The 27,813-nt window shown below is 41.4% G+C and overlaps 1 protein-coding gene across 1 annotated transcript in view; it reads right to left on the bottom strand.

The window, feature by feature from the left end:
• LOC124544835 (beta-ureidopropionase) overlaps positions 1 to 27,813 on the bottom strand; it is a 164,754-nt gene that overhangs the window by 98,634 nt on the left and 38,307 nt on the right. The window contains exon 2 of the mRNA XM_047123536.1: positions 1,045 to 1,149. Within this exon, the coding sequence (XP_046979492.1) occupies positions 1,045 to 1,149 (105 nt within the window). The remainder of the gene's footprint in view (positions 1 to 1,044; positions 1,150 to 27,813) is intronic.

The raw sequence follows: 27,813 nt of genomic DNA, 5'->3' as shown, positions 1-27,813 counted from the left end.
AAAATAATGGAGTATAGACAGGAATATGGAGAAAGCACTAAAGCTGATAAGAGTTTTATTGTGAACAGCACTGTTCCTGGGCCCCTACAAACTGTGATTATACACAGAAGATGGAAAGACTAAATGTTTGAAAGGAAATAACTTAGGTATTAGAAAGTTATATGCACGCTGTGAAAAAGAAAATGGTATCTTTATTTACATCTTTTCACCGTGAATGGCAAGGAGAAGAAAACTGGAAGTGACTATTAACTTTCTGCTGCAGGTACAGCTCTGCTAAAAGAGATGTTTTCTTTGGAAATTTTAGGGCCAACATAGTTCAGTAATAATTAAAAATTAGTAACTTCCATTTGGAAAGAACATTGTGTAATAGTCCATAGTCCAATTCAGTTTTAATATCGACACTAAATTTGTGTCACCACACTGTTCCCTACCTTGTAAAAGAGAGGTCATTCATCAGTGTTGATTCTTCTTCTTCTTCTTCTTCTTCTTCTCCTCCTCCTCCTCCTCCTCCTCCTCCTCCTCATCATCATCATCATCATCATCATCATCAGATTCTTGAGGTAAAATAAATACTGCACATGCAACAACTGCTAAACCTTCATCCCTCAATAATATCAGTCAGTAAAATTGTAATTAAATGTTACTTTATAATTATAACAGCTCGGGAGCAACGTCAGCAAGTTGTCAGAGCCAACCGCGATTTCACACAGTGAATCCCGTAGCCTTCATTTGGTTTGGATGAGAAGCCGAACACCAATCAATGGTGACCAATATTCAGCTGAATGTAGTTTTTATCATTCGATGACCTTCACTGGCCTACTGTGGATATGCCTCCAGAAAATTATTTTGCTATCCCTTCAAATTTTTCTCTCTCACAACAGTAAGAGGATAGTGTTTTGTATAACTCAGTATTTTAGGTTTACCCTTGAAAGCAACCATTATCTCCAGTACAAACTTCAGCTCTTTTTGTAAAGTTAACAATTAACTTGTGAGTAATAAAATAAAACTTTCTTCCTTAACAGCCTGATCTCAAATAACACATACCTGGGATTTCGTAGTTGCTCTGGCTGTGCCTCAAATGTGTAACCCTTAATTTCAAAGTCATGGTTCTTAGCAAGCTCTTCTGCTGTTGATGGTATTTCCAGATTCCTATAAATAAATAGATAAAGAACTATATTGTCAACATCTTTAACAATACTTAACTCGAAGGCAAAGCAACATCTTTAACAATACTTAACTGGAAGGCAAAGCATATAAGATGTAATTAGTACATTAAATTTATATATGTGGCACATACTTAAAGAAAAGAGAATTGAACACAGCATGTTCACAATGAAATATTTTTTTAACTTTCATGTTTTACATTAATACAGAGCATTGTATAAATGTAGCAAGCTGACATGATCCACATCTTACAATGCATATATCCCATACTCAAAGAAAATCTTTAGGAATGGGAAACAATTTGCAAAGGACATAGAAAAAGAAGTGGCAAACACACTAGAAATCTTTGGCATCATTTTCCTTGTGCTATTGATAACCAGCATTCATTACACTATACATATGAGTTTAAAATGTTGTAGACAAAAATCTAAATTAGCAGACGAGGTGCTGTATTGAAATCTTTTCTCTTCGGAATTGCAGAGTGTGAGTTTTTATAAGTTTATGAATTTAGTTGTCTCATGTGAACTATTTACATGGCTCTTCAGATATTAATTTGACTGTACAGGTGGTTTTGGGCTTTGGCAGATATGCTTATCATGTTAGCATCAGTGTTGTTACAACCTTTTACTAATATGTTAGATATTTTATGTACGCTAAGAACAAAAATGAAGCTAAAACTCGATCAAAACCAAAGTTCAGAGGTTGCTACTTGTTGTGGCTCACCGATCTTTCAAAGTGGCACTGCGGAGTTACGCATGTCCTCTATATGCGGCACTGTCTGCCAGTCATGCAGCAGCAGCAGCAGCGCCACCTAAGCGGCCAGCCAGCCAGCCAGCGGCCGCTAGACTTGGACTCAGTTATGATTTGACTGTTAAAGTGTACACACGTCTTACTCTGTTTACTTGATCTGTGACTTTCATGTATTGCATCTTCCTTGAAATATATTTGTTCAACTTGAAGTTGTAACAATAGGCAATGAGGATGGGATTTTTCTTTTCCATCGTTGACCCACATGTTTCCACGGATACTGGTTGTTGGAGACCAGACAGCGAGGTCATTGGTCTCATTGGATTAGGGAAGGATTGGGAAGGAAGTCAGCCGTGTCCTTTGAAAGGAACCATCCCGGCATTTGCCTGGAGCGATTTAGGGAAATCACGGAAAACCTAAATCTGGATGGCTGGACGCGGGATTGAATCGTCGTCCATGGCTACTTTAGAGTAACTATTGCAAGGTCTCATAGAACAGCAAATGCTTCTCACAAATGCGATTCACGATTTCGACACGGCATCAAATGCGTCTCTTGTCGTTGTCTCTACCTAATTTTCCTCCTTACGACAAGACGGTGGAAGACTGGTCTGATTACGAAAAACGTCTTCGACAGCACTTCTTGGCATTTCATGTTGCGGGTGAACAAACATGTAAGTCTCTGTTCCTTTCATGGATTTCACCTCAAATGTATTGGTTGTTGTTGTAATTGGCTCCTTTGAAAGATCCTGCGTCTTTGCCCTTTGCTGAAATGTGTTCACTTCTGTCCATCTATTTTCAAAATCAAATGCATGTGGTAGCCTCTGGTGTTGCCTTTTATCATTGTCAAAAACAACCGACTCAATCCTATTGCGCTTGGGCTACTGAACTTCAAGGCCTCAGTAGAAAGTGTCAGTTTGTTACTGAAGTTCACAAGGAATCCTATGCCAATTCCATGGTACGGGATGCTATTATCTGATCGGCACCCAACAAAGAAGTCAGGCAACGTGCCCTTCAGTTGGCAAATCCGACTCAGTCTTTTGAAATTTCTCGCGCCGCTGGAGTGCAAATAGAGGCATGGGGTGACGTCGGGAAAATACAACCTCTGTGTGATGTTGACGAAGCGTGTGACGTGTTCCCGCCGGCTGACGTGGCCGCAGTACGCTCCCAAGCGCAACCTCAGCCTAACCATAAACACACCTCTAAGAAACTGCAGCAAAACCCACAGCAACTTCCTTCATCTCCGCGGTGTTTTACGAAACATTCACGAGAAGATTGTCCACAAAGTTAGGCCGTGTGTCACAAATGCAAAAAAAGAGTCATGTGTCATCCATTTGCAAATCTGACCGCATACATGATGTTCATGAACATGATGCTGATCCTGATTCTGTGTTGTCTGTCAATTGTACTTCTTCCCTTTCACGGAAGTTATTCCTCACTGTCCAAATACTTGGTCGAGATGTTCGCATGCAGGTGGATACTGGTTCTGCTGCCACTATCATCAGTTCTCAGACGTATCTTCAGTTGGATTCTCCAATCCTGTCACCTGTCACTAGGCACTTACAGACTTACAATAAACAGAAGATTTCTCTCTTGGGACAATTTGATGCTGAGGTATCTTACAAATCTGTCGTTCGCACTGTTCCCATATTTGTGGTCAACCATAGTAACGTGGAGAATCTTTTTGGTTTCAATGCCTTTTGCATTTTTGGGTTCTCCATAGATGACTCTGTCAATACCGTCTCTGATGCTATTCCTTATGCTCAATTGGATTCCTTGTCAACGTCCCTTTTTTCTCCTGGTTTAGGCCGTGCAAACAACTTTGAAGCTCATATCACCCTCAAACCCACTGCTCGGCCTAAGTTTTTTCGGGCTCAGTCCATTCCTGTGTCCCTTCGTGATCAGGTCAAATGGGAGCTGGATCGTCTCACTGCTTCAGGGGTCTTGCTTCCTGTCACTTCCAGTGAGAGGTCCTCTAATGTCGTTGTCATTACTAAGCCAAATGGTGATATTCGTCTCTGTGGTGATTTCAAAGCCACTGTAAATGCTCAATGCTTTATCGACACTTACCCTATGCCTCGACCTGAAGACTTGTTGACTAAACTTGCTGGGGGCCGGTATTTTTCCAAACTTGATCTGTCAGAAGCTTATCATCAACTTCCTCTCGATGCTGCTTCCTGGCAGTTTCTGGTCCTTAACACGCCTTTTGGCCTCTATCAATACCAACGATTGCCATTCGGGGTTGCCAGCGCCCCTGCTCTCTTTCAGCGATTCTAGGAACGATTATTGCTCACTGTCCCTGGGTGTATAAATTACATGGACGACATTGTTGGCACTGGCTCCACCACTGACGAACATCTTCAAAATCTCCGCACACTTTTTCATGTCTTACAGACTGCCAGTCATAAGTGTAATCTTCAGAAATCAAAATTTTTTCAGGCATCTATCACATACTTGGGGTTTCAACTCTCTCGGGATGGTATTTGTCCGCTTCACAGCGATCAATGCCCTTCCTCGCCCTACATCTGTTAAGGAACTGCAGGCCTTCTTGGGGAAAATAGCATACTATCACAAGTTTGCACCGTCTGGCGCTTCGGTAGCTCACCTGTTGCATCGCCTGTTGCATAAAAACGTGCCTTTTCACTGGTCCGCGTCATGCGATGCGGCTTTCCAGAAATTGAAGGCTCTGCTGAAACAGGCCCCGTGCCTGGCTACTTATCGACCTGGCCACCATCTTGTTCTTGCCACGGACGCCTCTCAATACGGGGTCGGTGCAGTCCTTGCCACTGTTTTTCTGACGGTTCTGAACAACCCATTGGTTATGCCTCCAAAACCCATATGGATGCCCAACAAATGTATTCTCAAATTGAAAAAGAAACTTTGGCCATGATTTATGGTCTTCATAAGTTTGGTGTTTTTCTCTATGGATCCAAATTTCATCTTGTTACGGATCACAAACCACTTGTTTCCTTGTTTCATAACATCAACGTCACTTCCCGACAACACACCGCCTCCAGCGTTGGGCTCTTTACTTGTCTCGTTTCAATTATGAGATTCATTTCCAGCCGATGGCTCAACATGCAAATGCTGATGCACTGTCTCGCCTTCCCATGGGTCCTGACCTGGCATTCGATAGGGACGAACTTTTGAGTTTCCACCTGGATGTTGTCGAGCAGCGGGTTGGGGACGGGTTCCCCATCACCGGGGACTGGCTGGCAGCTGCTACGAGTTCTCACCCTACCCTCTCCCGGGTTTTACACTGTATTCAGAAGGGTTGGCCAGATCGTCCTTCCGCTAAGACTTCTGGTTCGTTGCAGAACTACTACGCTTTGTGTTACCACCTCATGGCTAGGGATGATGTTATCCTCCTCTCCACCGAAAAAGCTTCGCCGCGTGTTGTGGTACCTGCGTCTCTGCGTGCTTCGGTCTTGCGCCCTCTTCACCAAGGGCACTGGGGTGTCTCTCGCACAAAATCTCTGGCGCGCAGTCATGTGTACTGGCCCAACATCGATACTGAAATCGCACACATGATCGCTGCCTGCGGCCCTTGTACGTCACAGGCCGCCGCCCTGAAGTCATCTTTGTCACCGTGGCCTTCGCCTGAGAAGCCCTGGGAGCACATTCGTGCTGACTTTGCGGGACCCTTTTTAGGTACTTATTGGCTCCTCGTAATTGATGCCTACTCTAACTTTCCTTTCATTGTCCATTGCACGTCACCTACCACCGCAGCAACCACAAGTGCTCTAGCTCGCATTTTCTCTTTGGAAGGTCTTCCCTCTACTCTGCTACTGATAATGGTCTGCAATTTGCCTCGTCCGATTTTGCGGTTTTTTGTGCCCGTCACAGCATCATGCATGTCACGGCCCCTCCATTCCATCCACAGTCAAATGGTGAGGCTGAACGACTGGTCCGCACATTTAAGGCTCAGAAGAGGAAACTCCTGACTTCTTCTGCTGATGATGCGCTTCTCCAATTTCTGGCTTCTTACCGTTTCAACCCCACGGGCGGCCACAGCCCGGCTGAGCTCTTACATGGCCGACAGCCCTGCACGCTACTTCTTCTTCTGTGGCCTTCCATCTCACAGCCGCGGGTGCCTTCGCTTGGCCGGTTCACCACCGACAACCTTGTATGGGTACAGGGATATGGCAGGCAGCCAAAATGGAGTCCTGGCCGCATCTTACGACACCGTGGCCAATGCCTCTATTAAATCCAGACGGACACAGGTGTTGCAGTGTGTCATTCGGACCAGCTTCGGAATCGTGTGCCGGCAACGCCTGTTCCAGATGCCACTACACCACCTTCGGCTCTACCTGACGCTCAGGATACTGGAATCTCTCATTACTCACAACACAGTCCTCTCACCATCATATCGGTGCCACCACAAGAACTGACGCCAGCAGGAGACAAGCCCATGCAGGAACCAGATGACCATCATCTGTCGGAGCAACTCTACTCGCCTCCTTCTCCTACAGACGCGGACACATCGCCCATGTCTCCTGCTATCACAACCAGACTTACTGCAATGGGCAGATTGGTGCACAGGGCCCCAGCATATTCGACCCCCACGTCTTCTGTCATCTCAACCTGTTATCATCGGGGACACTTCTTTCCGTACGGGAAGCCTCCTCCTCGAGACTTTACCGCCAGTCAAACAACACCTATGGACGTTAGCAATCTACAGGCCACCTCCATCAAGACCTGTGCAAAAAATTCAAAGCGGGAAAAGTGTTGTGATTTACTGATCTTTCAAAGTGCCGCCGCTCAGTTATGCACCTCCTCTACATGCGACGGTGTCTGCCAGCCATGCAGCAGCAGCAGTGCCACCTAAGCGGCCAGCCAGCCAGCGGCTGCTACACTTGGACTCAGTCTGTGACTTTCATGTATTTCATCTTCCTTGAAATATATTTGTTCAACTTGAAGCTATAACAATACTACTTTAAAGTGACTTATCATAACAAAAGCTTTACCCACTGGAATAATTTGTAATATTATTTCCAAAATAAATAATTTTTAATTCCCATTTTGACTTTGGTTAATGGATTCTGACAGAGTGAGTTACTTCTGGAACAAATTTCAAAATTTATAAATACTTATGTCTAATCTGTGAATCTGAAGGACTGAAAGTACATAAATGAAACTGTTGCACAGAATAGCTGAATATTTGAGTCTAGCTAACATGAGCTTTGCACAACACAGTACGATAGCCTTTCCCTTAATTATGATAAGACCAAAACTGTAACACTGAAAAACGATTATGCTCAACAGCCTTATTAAAAATGAGTGTTACAAATGCACCAAAATTTTACAATACTGCCAAATAGCAGTCCACATCAGGACAGTCATTAAAAATTCATCCCAGAAGGATGTTAGTCATTTATTTATTTGCACGGTTCATGGATCATAACTGTGAACTCTCACTATGATGTGGAATAATCCTGACATCTTGCAAGTATAGTACAATTGCTCAGCACAAAATATGACAACATGCACACTACTTACATGAATTCTGAACCAATAACCGCAAATAAGGAAATTCTTCTACAACTGTTAAATCCTGCCTAGTCATCAAATATGGGGTGTCTAGGAAACCTGCTTTCTCAGGTTGCTAGACAACATTCAGACAATTCGTATTAATGAGTTTTATTACAAAACGAGCAATTACAATACTTAACTTGGTGTTAAACAGATGTGTCACAAGCAAGGCGCGACATAGGAAGTAATCAAGTTTCTCCAGTATAACAATTCCAAAGTCTGACACATTGAGGGTTCAAGCAAAGTAATAAGCTTTGATGCCTCTATGAAAGTCATTAGTCTTGAGGCTGGTGTTAGACTGGGCCGCAACCAGTCGGGCATGGTGCTCATGTTCTCTTCACATATGGGCCACAGCTGTTGCGTTGTCCTAGAGACGAGTCAGTCAGTAAGCAATTGGCTGACCTCTTCTCACAGTCCTCTCTGCTCTGTCATTCCTGACTGGCACGCCAGCACTTCACTCTACTCCATAACAACAATCATAGTACTATGCATTCAGAAATTCTTCTACAGAGTGAAGATATGATTTTGTGTTTGAAGTTGATTTTATTATCTATTAAATTCTGCGTACCACTGTGTGAGTGAACAAAGATTTTTACAGCTGAATACTTCACCCTGTCACAGTAAGGCTGAGTGATGGATAGTGTAAATCATTTCTCCTTCTAGAATTACATTTATGAACATTACTGTTGTTGTAAAACTGTGATTGGTTGTAAAAAAAATGTTCAAATGTGTGTGAATTCCTAAGGCACCAAACTGCTGAGGTCATCGGTCCCTAGACTTACACACTACTTAAACTAACTTATGCTAGGAACAACTCACACATCCAAACCTGAGGGAGGACTCGAACCTCCGGCAGGAGGGGCCGCGCAATCCGTGACATGGCACCTCTAACTGTGTAGCCACTCCGCATGGCACGATTGGTTGTTGACAATAAACTTCAGAAGAGAGTAAATTCACTGTGAGGCTGTTTTCACTATGCTCAACTGTTTAAACAGCTGTCTACAACATGTTCTAGAGTGGACATCACACAATATCCTTATTACATTCTTCTGTCTCATCAACGTGCACTGCCCCCATATCTCTCTTCAACCTTAACTCTCTTATCTGTACATTATTGTAGAAATGAATATAATAGAGGGAAACATTCCACGTGGGAAAAATATATCTAAAAAGAAAGATGATGAAACTTACCAAACAAAAGCGCTGGCAGGTCGATAGACACACAAACAAACACAAACATACACACAAAATTCTAGCTTTCGCAACCAATGGTTGCCTCGTCAGGAAAGAGGGAAGGAGAAGGAAAGACAAAAGGATATGGGTTTTAAGGGAGAGGGTAAGGAGTCATTCCAATCCCGGGAGCGGAAAGACTTACCTTAGGGGGAAAAAAGGACAGGTATACACTCGCACACACACACATATCCCATTTTCTTTTTGTGTCAGTAGTGACTGTATTCCTGATTTAATGGTCACTTCAGTCTCTCCTCATTCATGTTGTTATTTCATCCTGATTTTTCCATTCTTAGAAACAATGACAATGTCAAAAGACAACCTTACATAGAGAAATGTAAATGATCAGCATACTACCCTATTTGCAAATCAGGTTAAACTGAGTGTAAAAGTCTAGCTTTACACCATCACAAAACATGACGGAAATTTCAGCGCAACATATAACTTAGTAAATTACACTAAAAAAGTTGTGTTTTGAGTTCTAAGGCATTTCACGTATGGAATACTTATGACAGAAACATTCAGAACTGGTGTATGAGCAACTGAGCTTTGCACCATGCTGTTGTGCAATTAGATATGACCTGTGTTACATCAGAGTTTTTGACCAGCCTACAGCCCTAATCAGACTTCGCTATTTTACAGCTGAAGGTCTAGAGATTTGATACAGTTCAGGAAATCTGAGGAGATATCCTGGCTGTGAGAAACAGCCACAAAGTGCCAGCAATAATGAACTCCAGGGGATTATCTGCAATATGGCAGTGCAGAATGAAATACAGTTAAGATGTAACAGATCTTCTTAATACATGTTTTGAACAACAACTACTACTTTTGGAGGTAACTTTGTATACAGAATAAATTTTTGTTTTTGTTGTTACTAGAAAGTAGTGCCTGTATAAGTAATATATCATATCAAATACATCATATTAAAGCCTTGTGCATCTGTTTCTAGCTTAGGATTCATCAAGCAAGGTGAACACTTAATCACTGATATAAATGTTTATTCAATAGTGAATGGCCCTTCTGACCATGATGCACAACTAGACACTGACGATAATGAAGTGGTATCATGGAAAACAGCTAGAATAATTAATAAACAGATGACACAAAGCTTCAACCTTGCAAGAAACAGACTGGAAGAATGTGGTAGATATCAGTTCCAAATCTAATGTTTGTATACATGGTTTTATATCAGTCTTTAACAGTTGTTCTCCCATGAAAACAGTAAGGCATGGTACTATAAGACATCAAAAGTCATGGATTGCAATCAAAATATCAACTCTAAGAAAAAGTAAATTGTTTGAAATGATCAGGACAAATAGAGTAGTAGGGGTGATTTAATATTACAAGAAATACTGTACTGTATTAAGGAAAGTGATTAAGAAATTAGAGCCGGCCGAAGTGGCCGTGCGGTTAAAGGCGCTGCAGTCTGGAACCGCAAGACCGCTACGGTCGCAGGTTCGAATCCTGCCTCGGGCATGGATGTTTGTGATGTCCTTAGGTTAGTTAGGTTTAACTAGTTCTAAGTTCTAGGGGACTAATGACCTCAGCAGTTGAGTCCCATAGTGCTCAGAGCCATTTGATTAAGAAATTAGAAAATCTCCATATAATGTCTGAAACCAATGATGTAGACAGTAAAATTAAATCTGCATGTGCAATAGTTAAGAAAAACCAGGAAATCAATTAAGAAGTGGAGAATTTTGTTATTAAAGAAAACAGCCAAATAATACATGATAATAGCCTGGTTGGCAATGTATTTAATAATCACTTCTTTGAAGTAGCTTAGATCACTGGTGTGGACAGTTCAAGGGATAAAGTAATAGAATACATACAAGAAGCAATGCCTCATATATACAGACAAATTACTATCACTCCATACCCTTCCAAAGCAATTAAGAATGTAATTAGCTTCCTCAAAATCACAAAGTCTCATGGAGGTGATACCATTTGAAGAACTGTACTAAAATTCTGTTTCCGAGGATGACCTCACTGTTGGGTGCCCATAAGATCCAATTCTGTTTTTCACACATATGCCACATTTTCAGTCACATATACAACACATCACCATCAAAGGGCATATTTCCAAGTAGGCTGAAGTATGCTACTCTCAGACCCCTTTAGAAGAAATGTAGTAGGACAAATATTAGTAATTACTGACCAGTCTTTCTGCTTACCTCCATTTTGAAGGTCCTGAGAAAAATGTATTTAAAAATTATAACACAACTCTCTTAAAATGAAATGTAACTGCATAGATTAAAAATCTACTCATCAAGTGGTGGCAGGAGAATGCACAGACTTTTTATCTATCCATTTATGTTAAACCCTCTTAAAATAAGATACATAGTCAATTTCAATTTGGATTTCATATGAGGCCTCTCCATAAAACTTGTTGTTTTTCAATTCACTAATCAGATAATACAAAACTTGAAAGACAAAATATTGCCTGATAGGAGACGAGCTTTAGCTGGCTCATCCTATTACTTTAGCAGTCAATCAGCTCTCTTTATGTCATTTGTTGTTTTGTTAGCACTGTTAACATTAAACAACTGTGTGAATAGATATACTGGAGGTTGCATGTGAAATTTGTTAGGACTGTGGTTGTAATTCTATGGCCTTCACTTTTCGTTTTAGCAAGAGTGAATACTAACGCACTTCCACGATCATGAGAAAGGGCATTGATGACCATGCTGTCTAGCACCCAACAGTTTTAAATCCATCCACATCTAACCAAAATATTGCCAACTGGTATATGTTCTGACTTGTCAAAAAAATTTGATTGTGCAGCTCAAGTTGAAGAAATTGTGAGAAGTTAAATATAATGGTGTCAGAGATCTTGCTGGAAACTGGTTTTCATCCTACCTGACTAAAGCAGTCCAGAGTATTTCAGTAAGAAACTCAAGGTGGATTCCCAATGAAAGGGCATCTTCACAATGATGAATAATGACTACAAGTGTGTCATAGGGAGCAATATTAGATCTTGATCTTATCTGCTTATTCATTTTAAGTTGATCCGATTAAGGTAATCAGGCCCTGTCTTACATTAGACCAGGTTTTACGCAAACAGTACTTTTTTTGACATCATAGTTACCTAAGAAATAAGTATTTTAATACGACAAGTAGTATTAAAATGATTTGAGTGTCTCTAGAGATAATGTGAGGAAGTAAATACTGACTATGAAATAATAAAGTTGATACTGGCAGTACCTGTGCTACTGCTGCTGCTATTATTAGAGATAATAGTAACAGTAATAGTAGTGGTAGTAGTAGTAGTAATAATAATGACAATAATAACAGTAATGATAGTGGTAATTATAAAAAGAATTGAAAGGTGTACAAAATAGATGTTTTCTGATATAGTGAGTTCCAGCAAATGCAATTTAAGGAAACTGCACAGCTAAGTCAAATATAGGAAATGAGGAAGATCTGGTTGGAAACAAGGACGTATAAGGGTAACGCGTGTACAGGGACAATGATAATCATTATTGTTGCTTTAATAGATATGTCATCAAAAGTCTTCTGAAGTCAGAGATATTATTCAGTTCTCTAATAATATTATAGTGCAGGAGATTATTCCAGAGTCAGGTTCCTGCTGCTGAAACGGACTTTGAGAAATTGCATTGGGAGAGTTAATTTGGAGTTGGAACAGCTGCTTGGGTCGGGTGCGGGGGCTCATATTGGTGTGGTTCCTGTTGATTATCTCAGTAGGTGGGACTATATCAGGCACAGTCTACATCTCAACAGGAAAGGGAAGGGGAAACTGGCTGGGGTAATAGCAGGAAATTTAAGGGGGGGAGGCACTGCCATGAATGGTAAAATACCAGTGGTTACAGGTGTTGGAGCAGCACCTTTTTTAGGATAGGTAAGACAGAAAGATGTCAAGTTCTACGAGAGGTCAGGATTGAAACAAATCTTCAGTTTAGGAAAGAAATTAAACAGCACAATTCTAGCACATTTGATCACCAATCACAGCTATCAATTATAAATTTTCACCAATCACCAGAAATTTTATCTCCACCAAGTTGTATCTCAGTCCTAGGTAATTGCATTGATGAATTAAAGTCACCCAACCCAGTTGACATAATCTGCCTCTCTGAACACCATGTGACCACTGGTATAGGAACTAGGCCTAAGCACAATGAGAAACTCAGACAGGAGAGTACTGCAAATGTTAGAATAAGGAAAGGTTCTCATAAAAGTATAATTAAAAATAATGTAAGTATATTTCATCAAAATATTGGGAGTTTAAAGAATAAAGTAGATGAGCTTCTGGTTTGTTTAGAAGATTTAGAAGCTGAGAATGAAATAGATATACTATGCCTGTCTGAGCATCACATTGTTACTGATATGGATAAGGTAAATGTAAGTGGATATAAGCTCTCTGCACATGTAATGAGAGAAAATATGGAGAAAGGAGGAGTTCCCATATATGTCAAAAGTTATCATTGTGCAAAAAGTATAGAAACAAAAAAGTTTTGTGTAGAGAAACATATAGATGCATGTGCCTGTGAGCTTAAATTAAATAAAGGCACATTTATAATTGTAACTGTATATAGGTCCCCATCAGGAAATTTTCATCTATTTCTGAAAAATTTGGACTCCTTGTTGTGCTATCTGTCAGACGGGGGGAAGTAAATTATTATTTGTGGGGACTTCAATGTAGATTCTCTGAATGAGGGTAATAGGAAAAATGACCTTGAAGTATTACTCGGTTCTTTCAATTTGACACCCGTTATTGATTTTCCTACTCGGGTGGTAAAGGATAGCAGCTCACTGATAGATAACTTCTTTATAGACCAAGATAAGTTTAACCAGATAAATGCTCAGCCTGTTGAGAATGGTCTTTCTGATCATGGTGCACAGTTAGTTACAATATATGACATAGCTCCATTCAGCAATACTAAACAGTCCTCCAAAGTAGTACGTTCAGTCAATGATTTAACAATTGCAAATTTCAGGGAAAGCCTACAGCAGTTAGACTGGGATGAGGTGTACCGTGAACCTGATGCCAATTTAAAATATAATTTATTTCATGACATTTTTGTAAATGCATTTGAAAACTGCTTCCCCAAGAAAATAGTTAAATATAATCGTAAGAAACCTTGTAACAAACCATGGCTTACTAAGAGTATAAAAATATCTTGTAACCGGAAAAGGGAAATGTATCTGACAGCAAGAAAGAGTAGTGACCCAGAAACTATCAAAAATTATAAAAACTACTGTGTTATATTAAGAAAAGTTATTAAAAAATCCAGGAGTATGTGTATCGTGTCTGAAATCAGCAACTCTGATAATAAAATTAAAACAATTTGGAATATTATTAAACGAGAAACAGGTCAACCAAGAGCAGAGGAAGACAGTATTACCATCAAATTGAATGAAAACTTTACGAACAAAAAGTCAGAAGTTGAAAATATTTTTAATAATCATTTTCTAAATGTTGTGGATGTAGTAGGATACAGGTGTTCATTAGAAGATGCTAGGCTGTTAATGGAAGAGGCCATACCTATGCAATTTGATACAATTGAAATCTCACCCACTTCTCCCTCTGAAATTAGGAAAATAATAAACTTGCTTAAAAGCAAAAACTCACATGGAATTGATGGCATTTCCAGCAAAATACTAAAAGCTTATTCTCAACAGATAAGTAAGATTCTCAGCCACCTGTGTAATAGCTCTCTGGAACAGGGCATTTTCCCTGATAGACTGAAATATGCTATTGTTATACCTTTGCATAAAAAGGGGGATAGATCTGATGTCAACAATTACCGTCCAATCTCCCTTCTAACAGCTTTATCCAAAATTTTTGAGAAAGTAATGTATTCAAGAGTAGATTCACATATCTGTAAAAATGAAGTACTAACAAAATGTCAGTTTGGTTTCCAGAAAGGTTTTTCAACAGAAAATGCCATATATGCTTTCACCAGTCAAATTTTGAATGATCTGAATAACCGAACACCACCCATTGGGATTTTTTGTGATCTCTCAAAGGCTTTTGATTGTGTAAATCATGAAATTCTGCTAGACAAGCTCAAGTATTGTGGCATGAGTGGGACAGTGCACAAATGGTTTAATTCGTACCTAACTGGAAGAGTGCAGAAAGTTGAAATAAGTAGTTCTCGTAACATGCAAAGATCAGCACATTCCTCAAACTGGGGAACTATCAAGAATGGGGTTCCACAAGGGTCAGTCTTGGGTCCTTTGTTGTTCTTATTATATATTAATGACTTGCCATTCTGTATTCATGAAGAGGCGAAGTTAGTTCTCTTTGCTGATGATACAAGTATAGTAATCACACCTGACAAACAAGAATTAACTGATGAAATTGTCAATACTGTCTTTCAGAAAATTACTAAGTGGTTCCTTGTAAATGGACTCTCACTGAATTTTGATAAGACACAGTACATACAGTTCCGTACAGGGAATGGTATGACACCATTAATAAATATAGACCTTAATCAGAAGCATATAGCTAAGGTAGAATATTCCAAATTTTTAGGTGTGTCCATTGATGAGAGATTAAATTGGAAGAAACACATTGATGATCTGCTGAAACGTTTGAGTTCAGCTACTTATGCAATAAGGGTCATTGCAAATTTTGGTGATAAACATCTTAGTAAATTAGCTTACTATGCCTATTTTCACTCATTGCTTTCATATGGCATCATATTTTGGGGGAATTCATCACTGAGGAATAAAGTATTTATTGCACAAAAGCGTGTAATGAGAATAATAGCTGGAGTCCACCCAAGATCATCCTGCAGACATTTATTTAAGGATCTAGGGATATTCACAGTAGCTTCTCAGTATATATACTCTCTTATGAAATTTGTTATTATATATTATTATATGTTGCGCTGAAATTTCCGTCATGTTTTGTGATGGTGTAAAGCTAGACTTTTACACTCAGTTTAACCTGATTTGCAAATAGGGTAGTATGCTGATCATTTACATTTCTCTATGTAAGGTTGTCTTTTGACATTGTCATTGTTTCTAAGAATGGAAAAATCAGGATGAAATAACAACATGAATGAGGAGAGACTGAAGTGACCATTAAATCAGGAATACAGTCACTACTGACACAAAAAGAAAAACAAGAATTGCATAAGAAGCTAGGTCATCCAGGCATGAGTTGAACTTCAAAGATTAAGAGAATGTGTGATGGAGTTCCTAGTAGTTCATGCTGAGCACAAAGATTGTGTGAAGCTCATGTGAGAGCTAAGCTAGCAAGAAAGTTATTTTCTTCTGTGAGGGAAAGAACAACAAGACCTCTTGTAATTATACATATGGTATCTGTCGAAAGGTAGAAACCCCAACATTTAATGGATGCAGAAACTACATGACAGCATTAGATGATTTCATTCATTTTTGTGTACCCTGTTGTGACAGTGCCGCCACGACAGTATGCGCAAACGGCAATAGAGGCGCTCCGCAACTCGGCTGAGCGCAGGAGCGCCACCTAGCTACGAACGGCGCCGGCCGCATGTCACGGCACGGGAGTCGAATAAGAGATACTGAGTTGTTATCATGTAGCGAGCTATTGTTTCTAAGTGAGTGTGTTTAAATATCCACGCAATTATTGGTGATTAAAGGTTATAATACTTTTTGGCAACAAGGTCGGATATTTTCACTGCGTTGTGGATTTGTGTGTTCGTGACGAGGCAGACATGGAACAGCTTATGCAAGCGTTCATTGAACAACAAACACAGCTGACGGCTGCTATTCAGGCACAACACACACAGCTGACGGCTGCTTTTCAGGCGTTGTCGACGTCGCTTACTCATTGTCTGTCTTCCTCTTCTCTGCCTCCATTCCCTCCTTACGATGAGGCCGCTGAAGATTGGGAGGATTATGAGAAGCGTTTGCGGCAACACTTCTCGGCTTTCGGTTTTGTCGGCGCTCCTATGTGTAAGCCGTTATTTCTGTCTTGGATTTCCCCACGGATCTATCAGCTGCTATCTCAGTTAGCCCCTCTGCGGGAACCTGCCTCTCTGTCCTTCCAAGAAATGTGTGACTTATTGTCTAACTATTACCGAAAAAACACCCACGTCGTTGCCGCCCGTGTGGTGTTCTACCAGTGTCGTAAACAGCCCCATCAATCTTACCGGGCTTGGGCGGCGGAACTAAACGGTCTGAGTAGGAAATGTCAGTTTGTCACGGACACTCATCATGAGTCTTATGCTGATTCAATGGTTAGGGATGCTATTCTACGGCTTGCTCCTGATAAAGAAGTTCGGCAACGTGCCCTACAACTGCCAAACCCGTCGTTGTCGGAAGTTCTAACCATCGCTCAATCCTTTGAAATGTCTCACACTGCTGGCGCGCAAATAGACGCGTGGTGTGATGTAGGCGCTGTACAGTCAACTTTCGACACGGACAATTTGCCTGTATCACAGGAGAACGAAGATGTGGCAGCAGTTCACTCGCGTAAACAATGTCGCATTGGGCCGCAACACTCGCAGCGAAAACAGCAACCACAGAAGGAGGTTCGTTCCGCACTTCCTTCTTGTCCATGTTGTTTCATACAGCATGACAGGGCCATGTGTCCAAAACGTTGGGCCACATGTAATTCATGTAGGAAAAAAGGCCACATCGCTTCTGTGTGTCAGTCCCCTAAAGTTCCTGTCGACGAGGATGAGGCATCGGACATGGATGTTAACTGTGTGCTTTCTCAAACCAATAAGTTGTTTGTTACTGTTCGTGTTCTGGATAAAGACATTCGCGTGCAAGTGGACACTGGCTCTGCAGTAACTCTCATTAATTCTCGCACGTATTTGGAGTTGGGCTCCCCTCCCTTGTCTCCAGTTACGCGAAATCTGAGAACTTATAATAAACAGAAAATTCCTATCATTGGCCAGTTTGATGCTTCCACTGCCTACAAGTCTGTTGTTAGGCCCCTCACATTTTATGTGGTGGATCATGCGGGCACTGAAAACCTGTTCAGTTATGATGCTTTCCAGTTGTTCGGGTTCTCCATTGACGATGATGCGCACCTCATATCTGAGGATATTCCACATCAACAGCTGGATGGATTGTGTTCTGAATTTTCGTCCGTGTTCTCTGCTGGTCTGGGTCGTGCCAAGGATTTTGAAGCCCACATTACTCTTAAACCTACAGCTCGCCCTAAGTTTTTCCGGCGCCGCCCTATTCCGGTGGCGTTGCGTGCACCTGTCAAGGCTGAGATAGACGGGTTAACAGCTTCAGGGATTCTCCTTCCTGTTACCTCCAGCGAATGGGGATCACCAATCGTGGTGGTTTCTAAACCAAATGGGAGTCTGCGGTTGTGTGGTGATTTTAAAGCCACTGTCAACGCTCAGAGCCTCATTGACACTCATCCTCTTCCCCGTCCTGAGGAGTTATTTACCAAGCTCGCTGGGGGCCAGTTCTTTCCCAAACTTGACTTATCGGAGGCGTACCATCAGTTGCCGTTGGATGCTTCTTCCAAGGAATTTCTCATCATCAACACTCCTTGTGGGTTGTATCAGTACCAGCAGTTACCATTTGGCGTTGCTAGTGCGCCGGCCATTTTTCAGCGGTTTTTGGAACAGCTCACGGCTTCCGCTCCCGGCTGCATAAACTATCTGGATGACATTGTTGTCACAGGGGCCTCCACTGAGGAGCACCTTCGCAATTTGTGTTCACTGTTTCGGGTTTTGCATTCGGCTGGGTTGAGGTGCAATCGGACAAGTCACAGTTCTTCCAACCCTCCATTGTGTATCTTGGTTTCCACTTGTCCCGTGAGGGTATACGACCTGTGCGTCAGCACGTTGCGGCCATTAACGCTCTAACCCAGCCGTCTACGGTCAAAGAACTTCAGGCGTTTCTAGGCAAGATTGCTTATTATCACAAATTCATTCCATCCGGGCGGCGGTAGCTCATCCTCTGCATCAGCTGTTATGCAAAAACATCCCTTTCTGTTGGTCCGACGTGTGTGAGCAGGCTTTTGTCCACCTGAAGGCTCATTTGCAGTCGGCGCCTTGTCTTGCCACATTCCGTCCGGGTCAGCATTTGGTTCTGGCGACTGACGCGTCACAGTATGGCCTAGGGGCTGTTCTCGCCCATCGGTATGAGGATGGGTCGGAACGACCCATCGCCTATGCTTCCAAGACCCTCAACGATGCACAACGGCGTTACTCTCAAATCGAAAAGGAGGCACTCGCTATCATTTATGCTCTAAAAAAGTTCAGCATTTTTTTTTATGGTTCTAAGTTTCATCTCATCACCGACCACAAGCCGCTGGTCTCTCTGTTCAGCCCATCGGCGCCGCTTCCGGATAAGGCAGCTCACCGCCTGCAACATTGGGCCTTATACTTGTCTCGTTTTCACTATGAGATTCACTATCACCCCACGGGCCAGCGCGCCAACACTGCCGCATTGTCGCGATTGCTGATGGGCCCCGGCCTGGTTTTCGATCGCGATGAACTACTCTGTTTCCACATTGATGAGGAAGAACGTCGTGCGGTTGAGGGTTTTCCACTTACAGGTTCGCAGGTCGCATCGGCTACTGCGCGGGACCCGGTCCTGCGTCAGGTGATCGGTTTTGTTCAACGGGGTTGGCCGGACAGGACCAAGGGCCGGGCATTGGATCCCCTTCGCAACTACCATGCCTTGGGCCTTCGCCTCTCTCTTCATGATGGTGTTGTTCTTCTGGCCACGGATGGCGCATCTCCACAGGTCGTGGTGCCAGCCTCTCTTCGCAAAGATGTTCTCAAACTGTTGCGTGAAGGCCATTGGGGTATTTCTCGGACTAAGTCCCTGGCCCGCAGGCACATTTATTGGCCCGGTATTGATTCGGACATCGCCCAAATGGTTGCTGCGTGTGGTCAGTGTGCTCAACAACTGGCTGCACCTCGTACAATGCCCTCTACGTACGATCCGGAGCAGCCATGGGAACGGGTGTACGCTGACTTTGCCGGCCCCTTCCTCGGTACTTATTGGCTACTGTTGAATGACGCCTTCTCGAAGTTTCCGTTTGTTGTTCGATGTCCGTCGCCCACCACTGCGGCGACGACGCTGGCTTTGTCCAAAATCTTTGCGCTAGAAGGTCTTCCATCCACGATAGTCACGGACAATGGCCTTCTGTGATTTTTGTACTGGACAAGGGATTCATCATGTTACAGCACTGCCCTTCCATCCACAATCGAATGGGGAAGTCGAGCACCTAGTCCGCACTTTCAAAAGCCAGATGAAGAAATTCCTTAGTAATTTTTCCACAGCTGACGCTCTGCTGCAATTTCTGAGCTCTTATCGCTTCACGCCTCTGGGTGACAGCCCTGCTGAACTCTTGCATGGCTGCCAACCGTGCACTCTACTGCACCTGGTTCACCCTGTCAGGCCTTGTGCTATGTCCCCTAGTGCGGGAAAATACTCGGTGGGCGCCGACGCGTGGGCACGAGGGTATGGATCTCACCCTAAATGGATTCCAGGGGTGGTCAAGGCTCTTCGCGGCCGCCGGCTTTGTGAAATACGTACGGTCGACGACATGGTTATTTGCCATTACGACCAGATCCGCCCACAAGTGGTGACCACGCCGGTGCCACCGCCCCTTCCTTCGCCTCCACCAGCCCGAGAAGCCAGTCCTGTCGCTGCTGCCCATCTACCGTACGTGTTGATGCAGCCGACGTCGCTACCGCTTCTGAGTATGCCGGAACCAGCCCCAGTCGCAACGCCGCCTTCTCCGGGACCCATCTCGCTGGAGCACACCCCCAGGTCCACGACACCTATGGATGCTGCTCCGGAGTTTTCACCCATCATCTCGTCCAGGAGGCACGTTCCACACACAAGCTTCTGTCCTGGACATACTCTCGTGTCTCTCCATGGGATCTTCTCGGGGCCTCACAAGAGGCCATGGATGTCTCCGCACTGTCTATGTCACCAAGGAAGTGAGTGTTTTTTTTTTTTTTCAAGGGGGGAAAAGTGTTGTGACAGTGCCACGACATTTAACAGTGCTGCCACGACAGCACGCGCAAACGGCGATAGAGGCGCTCCGCAACTCGGCTGAGCACGGGAGCGCCACCTAGCTACGAACGGTGCCGGCCGCATGTCACGGCACAGGAGTCGAATAAGAGAAACTGAGTTGTTATCATGTAACGAGCTATTGTTTCTAAGGGAGTGTGTTTGAATATCCACGCAATTATTGGTGATTAAAGGTTATAGTATAACCTATTTGTTAAGATACAAGTCACAAGCTGCAAGATTGATAAGAATATATGTGTTATAAAGCGAAAATCATTTCATCCTTAAAGAACCAAAAATATGGTGTGATAAAGATAGCTATGAGTTTACAAATTGGTGTGAAGGAGAAAGAATTGTATTATACTATAGTATTCCTTATAGTCCTCAACTCAATGGGAAAGCAGAGAGACTAAATTTGACAATAATGAACAAGGCAAGAGCTTCAATATTCAATAGAAAACTGAAAAAAGAGCTACAGGGAGAGGCATTGCTCAAAGCTACAAACTTGATCAGTAGCAGCCCAACTATCAATTGAAGTGCCACTTCTCTAGAAAAATGGTTTGGGAAAATACCAAGTATGTCAAGACTTCAAATTTTTAGATCAAGAGTTTTTCTCAAAAATCTAGGCCACTCGAAGAAACTAGATGAAAGAAGTAATTCACACATTTTTGTTTTTTATGCTCCAAATGGCTACTGACCATTTGATGCAGAGAGAAGAAACACTGTTGGAAGAAACACTGTTGTCTCCAGAGATGTTGAATTTAAACACAGAGTGACAAAGAAACTCTACAGAATAATTTTGTTATTAGTGAACTATCAAATGACACTAACAAAGAAGTAAATGAAATTCAAAGCCAAGAAAATGAAAGAGAAGATAATCAAGAAGAAAGAGCACACAGTGAATACACAAGAAACTACAATCTCAGGGACAGAACCAATTCGAAGAAACTTTTGAAGTACGATGATTATGAAAGAAGAGTGCTTACATATGAAGAATGCACTGATGATCTAGACAAAGAAAATCAGTCGAAAGCAACAGAAGAAGTCAAGAACAGAATGAAATATGGAAGTTCATCAATCAAGAAGAGAAAAAAGAAATGAGATAATGAGAAGAAAACAGATTTTTAAAGTCAAAGATGATGGTTGATATAAGCCAGACTGGTTGTCAGAGACTGTAGATTTCAAGGAATTATTCAGTCCAGTAGTAGACAGAAGTTCACAAGACTGTTGTTTGTTCTGGCAGCAGAGAAAAAATTCTACATGAGAATGTTTGATGTAAAAAATAGTATTTCTCTATGGGAAACTGGATGAAGAGATTTTTATGAAAGTACTTGAAGGATACAAATAAGATGGAAAAATTTATTTTTAAGAAAGCTCTGTATGGACTTAGACAAGCTCCATCCACATGGACAAAAACTTTGACAGATTAAGTCAGATAAATGCATATCTAAAGATGTAACTGAAAAAATTGTACATGAATGGAATCCTAATAAGAAAAGGCTTGGATAAAATTGAAAATATGCTGAAGAAACTTAAGAAGAATTTTGAAATGGTTGTGGTAAAAAATTCAGATATGTACATAGAAATGCAAATAATGAAGATAGAGGATGCAATATTTCTGCATCAAGAACAGAATGTGAAGAAAGTACTAGAGAAATTCAACATGGTTGACTGTAAGGCCATGAAGACTCCACTAGTTCCAGAGGGGAAGACAAGAGAAGAAAATCAAGAAGATGGACAACTCAGATTTCCATATTGTGAGGCCAATAGGAAGTCTTCTGTATTTGTCATGTAAAACAAGGTCAGATCTTGGACTTACAGTCAATTATGGGAGCTGCTTAACAGAGGACCCTAACAGAAGGTGTTATCAAAATGTAAAAAACAAAGCCTCAGAGATAGTTACAAGACTCCAAGAATTTCGGTCTTTTCTACAAGAAGGAGAAGATGAAGTGGACACTGACTATGCGCAAGATTAAAAGACCAGGATGAGTACAAGTGCATACATTGTTCTTAATAATGGTGTTCCCATTCGCTGGTGTTCCAAGAAGCAAAGGGTGACAGCTACTTCATCAACAGAAGCAGAATATATTTTAGCAGCAGAACATACCAAAGAAATAAAACACATCAAGACCCTACTACAACAGTTACAGAGAAGAGAAGTTAAGATTATTCTCCGTGTAGAAAATGAAAGTGCTATCCAAATTATCAAAACCAGGACAGTTAGTTAGATGAAGCAAACATGTGTTGTGTAGTCTTCAGTCTAAAGACTGGTTTGATGCAGCTCTCTACGTTACTTTATCCTGTGCAAGCCTCTTCATCTAAGAGTAAGTACTGCAATCTACATTCCTCTGAATCTGCTTACTGCATTCAGGTCTTGGTTTCCCAGTATGATTTTTACCCCCCAAGCTTCCCTCCAGTACTGAAATTGGTGATTGCTTGATGCCTCAGAATGTGTCCTACCAACTGATTCCTTCTTCTAGTAGGATGTACCACAAATTTCTCTTCTTCCCATTTCTATTCAGCATCTCCTCATTAACTATGTGATCTACTCATCTAATCTTCAGCATTCTTCTGTAGCACCACGTTTCAAAAGCTTTTATTCTCTTTTTGTCTAAACTATTTATCATCCATGTTTCACTTCCATACATGGCTACACTCCATACAAATAATTTCAGAAAGGGTTTCCTCATACTTAAATTAACTAACATGATGTTAACAAATTTCTCTTCTTCAGAAACGCCTTTCTTGCCATTGTCAGTCTACATTTTATAACCTCCCTGCTTCAACCATCATCAGTTATTTTGCTTCCCAAATAGTAAAACTCATTTACTAATTTGTCTCATTTCCTAATCTAGTTCCCTCAGCATCACCTGATTTAATTTTACTACATTCCATTATCCTCGTTTTGCTTCTGTTGATGTTCATCTTACATCCTCCTCTTATGATACTGTCCATTCCATTCAACTGCTCTTCCAAGTCCTTTGCTGTCTCTGAAGTTTTATTTCTTATCCCCATCCTTTCATTCCTACTCCACATTTTTCTTTTGTTTCCTTTACTGGTTGCTTAATATACAGATTGAATAACATAATGGTAGGCTACACCCCTGTCTCACTCCTCTCTTAACCACTGCTTTCCTCGTGGGCCCCTTGACTCTTATAACAGTCATCTGGTTTCTGTACAGATTGTAAATAGCCTTTTGCTCCCTATATTTTATTCCCACCACCTTCAGAATTTGAAAGAAAGTATTCCGGTCAACATTGTCAAAAGCAGTCTACAAACGCTATAAAAGTAGGTTTGGCTTTCCTTTATCTATCTCATATAAGAAGTTGTATGGTCAGTGTTGCCTCACGTGTTCCTATATTTCTCCAGAATACAAACTAATCTTCCCCGAAGTCAGCTTCTACCAGTTTTTCTATTCTTCTACAAAGAATTTGATAGTTTGGTAATTTTCATGCCGTCTTTGGAATTGGGATTATTATATTCTTCTTGAAGTCTGAATTTGTCTGTTTCTTACATCTTGCTCACCAGATGGAAGAGCTTTGTCATGGCTGACTATTCCAAGACTATCAGTCAGACGGAATGTGTCTCCTCCCAGGGCCCTGTTTCAACTTAGGTCATTAAGTGCTCTGTCAAATTCTTCTCACAATATCTTATCTCCCATTTCATCTTCATCTACATCCTCTTCCCTTACCATAACATTGCCTTGAAGTATATTATCCTTGTACAGCCCATCTATATACTCCTTCCATCTTTCTGCTATCCATTCTTTGCTTAGGACTGATTTCCATCTGAACTCTTGATATTCGTACAGGTGGTTCTCTTTTCTCCAAAGGCCTCTTTAATTTTCCTGTAGGCAGTACCTATCTTACCCCTAGTGATATATGCTTCTACATCGTTACATTCGTCCTCTAGCCACTCCTGTTTAAACTTTGCACTTCTTGAAACTTCCCGGCAGATTAAAACTGTGTGCCCGACCGAGACTCGAACTCGGGACCTTTGCCTTTTGGGAACAAGTGCTCTACCATCTGAGCTACCGAAGCACGACTCACGCCCGGTCCTCACAGCTTTACTTCTGCCAGTATCTCGTCTCCTACCTTCCAAACTTTACAGAAGCTCTCCTGCGAAGGTAGGAGATGAGATACTGGCAGAAGTATAGCTGTGAGGACCGGGCGTGAGTCGTGCTTCGGTACCTCAGATGGTAGAGCACTTGCCCGCGAAAGGCAAAGGTCCCGAGTTAGAGTCTCGGTCGGGCACACAGTTTTAATCTGCCAGGAAGTTTCATATCAGCACACACTCCACTGCAGAGTGAAAATCTCATTTTGCACTTCTTGTTGATCTCATTTTTTTAGACTTTTGTATTCCTTTTCGCTTGCTTCATTTATTGCATTTTTATATTGTTTGCCTTCTTCAATTAAATTCAATACCTCTAGTATTACCCAAGAATTTCTACTTGCCCTCATCTTTTTACCTACCCAATCCTCTGCTGGGAAATTTCAGAGTATTAGTGAACAGCACAGAGGTTTGTTCGGGATAAAGTATTGTAGCATAGAAGAAAAAGTAGCAGACATACTGACCAAATCTCTGCAAAGTTTGAGAAATTTACAAATGCTATTATGAAACTATTACCATAACTTATTTGTTTCAGAAAAATGTTACGTGACAACTGTTTACTGTGTGACTAAGCAAAACTGTAAAATGTGTGATTTAGATTTATTGAAAACATACATTGTATTTTAAGGGGGGATGTTGAAAGTGTCAAAGAATAGGTAAAAAACAATGTTTGGTGTGCTTGTTTTTAGGGGTTGGCAATCATAAAAAGAATCATATAATAATATGAGTTATATAACAGTTTATATTTGAAAAAAAAATCTGTGTGGTCAATTGTATAGTTGCAAGTTGTATAGTTTCTAATCTGTGCTGTGTGTCTTATTATACTTCCAATAAAGTGAACACAAAATAATAATAATAAAAAAACACACATTATGGATTGGGTGCATTATGTGTTTCCCACCTCTTGCCACAAGAGGGTATGTCCAGGATCATTACTTAGACTGAACCTGCTCTCATCCGAGAAGTGCACATCTCACCATTCCTCAACTGGTTAGTGCCTATGCTCTTGGCACCATTGCAAACAGTGCTACAGCTGGGCAGGAATCAGTGGAACACAAGGTATTGGACATCAGGGAAAGATAACACCTAGATGCAGTCACCATGCCACTGTGGAGTGCGAGATTGCATGCACTACAGTCCTGTTAAATGTAGTTACAATTGCACCCACTGTTTGACATGGCTCCTCTCTTGCCTATTACACAATGCAGCAGTCATCTGACCCATACACTTCATCCTTCTTCAAGTCTCTCAATGATTCTTCACCATGTGAAGTCATTCACATCTTGTCACTGGGCCATGTCGTAATAAAGACCATACCACAGTACACGGTAACTGCTCACTGATTGACATCCATTGTCTTTTATCTGATCCTCCAACTGCCTCATATTTGGTGGCAAGCCCCATCTGGTATCATAGTCACACTGACCTCATGCCTGGTGATGTCCGCTTTTCTACACATGACTGGGAAAACTATGATAACATGTTCCCATACTTTCATTCATTTCCACTGAGTTATTAATATGTTATGTTACTTTATCTATCTTCTTCTTAAGCTTTTCAATCTTTACACTAAATATTATTTGAGCTAGTGGTTTGGTACACCACCCTTCGTTGTTATTTTCAAGGCAAGACACCATTCTAGAATTCTGTTTATTATTTTCTCATGGATTTTGGAAAATGACAGCACAAATGAAACCAGTTAACAATTAATATATTTATCACCAGAGAAGACAAACTTCTTACAAACAAAATAGAAAATAATATTACAGTTCAACATTCTATAGCCAACATGGTCATTTGAGAATGAGCTGTAATTTGGGAATTGACTGAGAATGGGAAAGAGAGCTGATTCTGAAGTCAATAAAGAAATGATCATGGCATTCACCTGAAATTAGTTAAGGAAACCATGAGTAGTCCATATCCAGGTACATGTACATGGAAATGAACCCTACAACCAGCACATAAAAGTCCACTTCTTAATCGCTTTGCCACCTTGTTTAGTTCCTTAAGAATTATCCCATCAGCCTAAAAGAAAAAAATTAATGTGGACATCATACTGTTCTCTACTGGACATCCCTCCCCCTCCTCCCCCTACTTCTCCTGAATGGTGAACGATCTTTCATTGGGAGTAGTAGTACTTGATTTTAGTATGTAAATCATAAATTTCTAATTTAGAACAAGTAAAATCATTAGGAAGGAAGTTTGTATTCTATCTAATAACTACTTAAAATCTCCTGTGGACTTAAAATTCATGGTTTCTCTGTTTGTCCTGCAGTGATGCATTTTGCCACCGTCCTGCTGATTGCAGTTATTCTGACAAAGTTCAGTGACCTGTACCACAACTTCACTCTGAAATGTGCATGGACAGATGGAAGGATGGATGGACTGATGGGGTTAAAGTGACCAAACTATGAGATTATCAGCTGTTCGATCCTTTTTATGTCAAGCTGGGAGTAGCTCTTGGAGAGGAAGGACACAAAAGACAAATCCCAATGAACCTGTTTGTATCTGAGAATCAAGTAAACCAATAGATAGAAGCAAGACATAGTGAGAGAGGGGTAAAAGGGGTGAAGGTTGGAGAATTTCCCCAGTTAGAAAGCAGCTGAAGGCCCCTGGGACATGTTACATGACAGGGTATGCAACTTCTGCATCCAAATGTGGCTTCCACACTCTCTATTACAACAAGAAAACTAAGTACATGGACAAGATGAAAAAACCTCGGGGGAAAAAGAACAATGATGGTGAGAAAGTAAACCAACAACAGATGTAAAAGAATAAGAAGAATTAAAAAAGTGAAAAGGGCAGAAGCTAGGCTGAACCACCAAGCAATGTCAAATATGTGCCTCCTGAGACAAAGGAGGTGACAGGTACCCCTCCAAAAGCTAATTAGGCTAAGATACCCTGCATCACAGAGATGAGTAAAAACAACTTCCATGAGCAAAGCTTAAAAACAGATCAGCTGCTTTGGTGTCGTCCCCTAGCACCAGACACAGCATGTCAGCAAGTTTAATGTTTCATCATAATAGGGTCAAATTAGGGCAGTCCAGTAAGATGTAGGTGACCGTCAAATGGCACCACACTGAT

This window comes from Schistocerca americana, chromosome 8 (genome assembly GCF_021461395.2).
Source record: "Schistocerca americana isolate TAMUIC-IGC-003095 chromosome 8, iqSchAmer2.1, whole genome shotgun sequence".
NCBI lineage: Eukaryota > Metazoa > Arthropoda > Insecta > Orthoptera > Acrididae > Schistocerca > Schistocerca americana.
The sequence above is the reverse complement of the archived record's forward strand: the minus strand, read 5'-3'. Positions and strand labels throughout refer to the sequence as shown.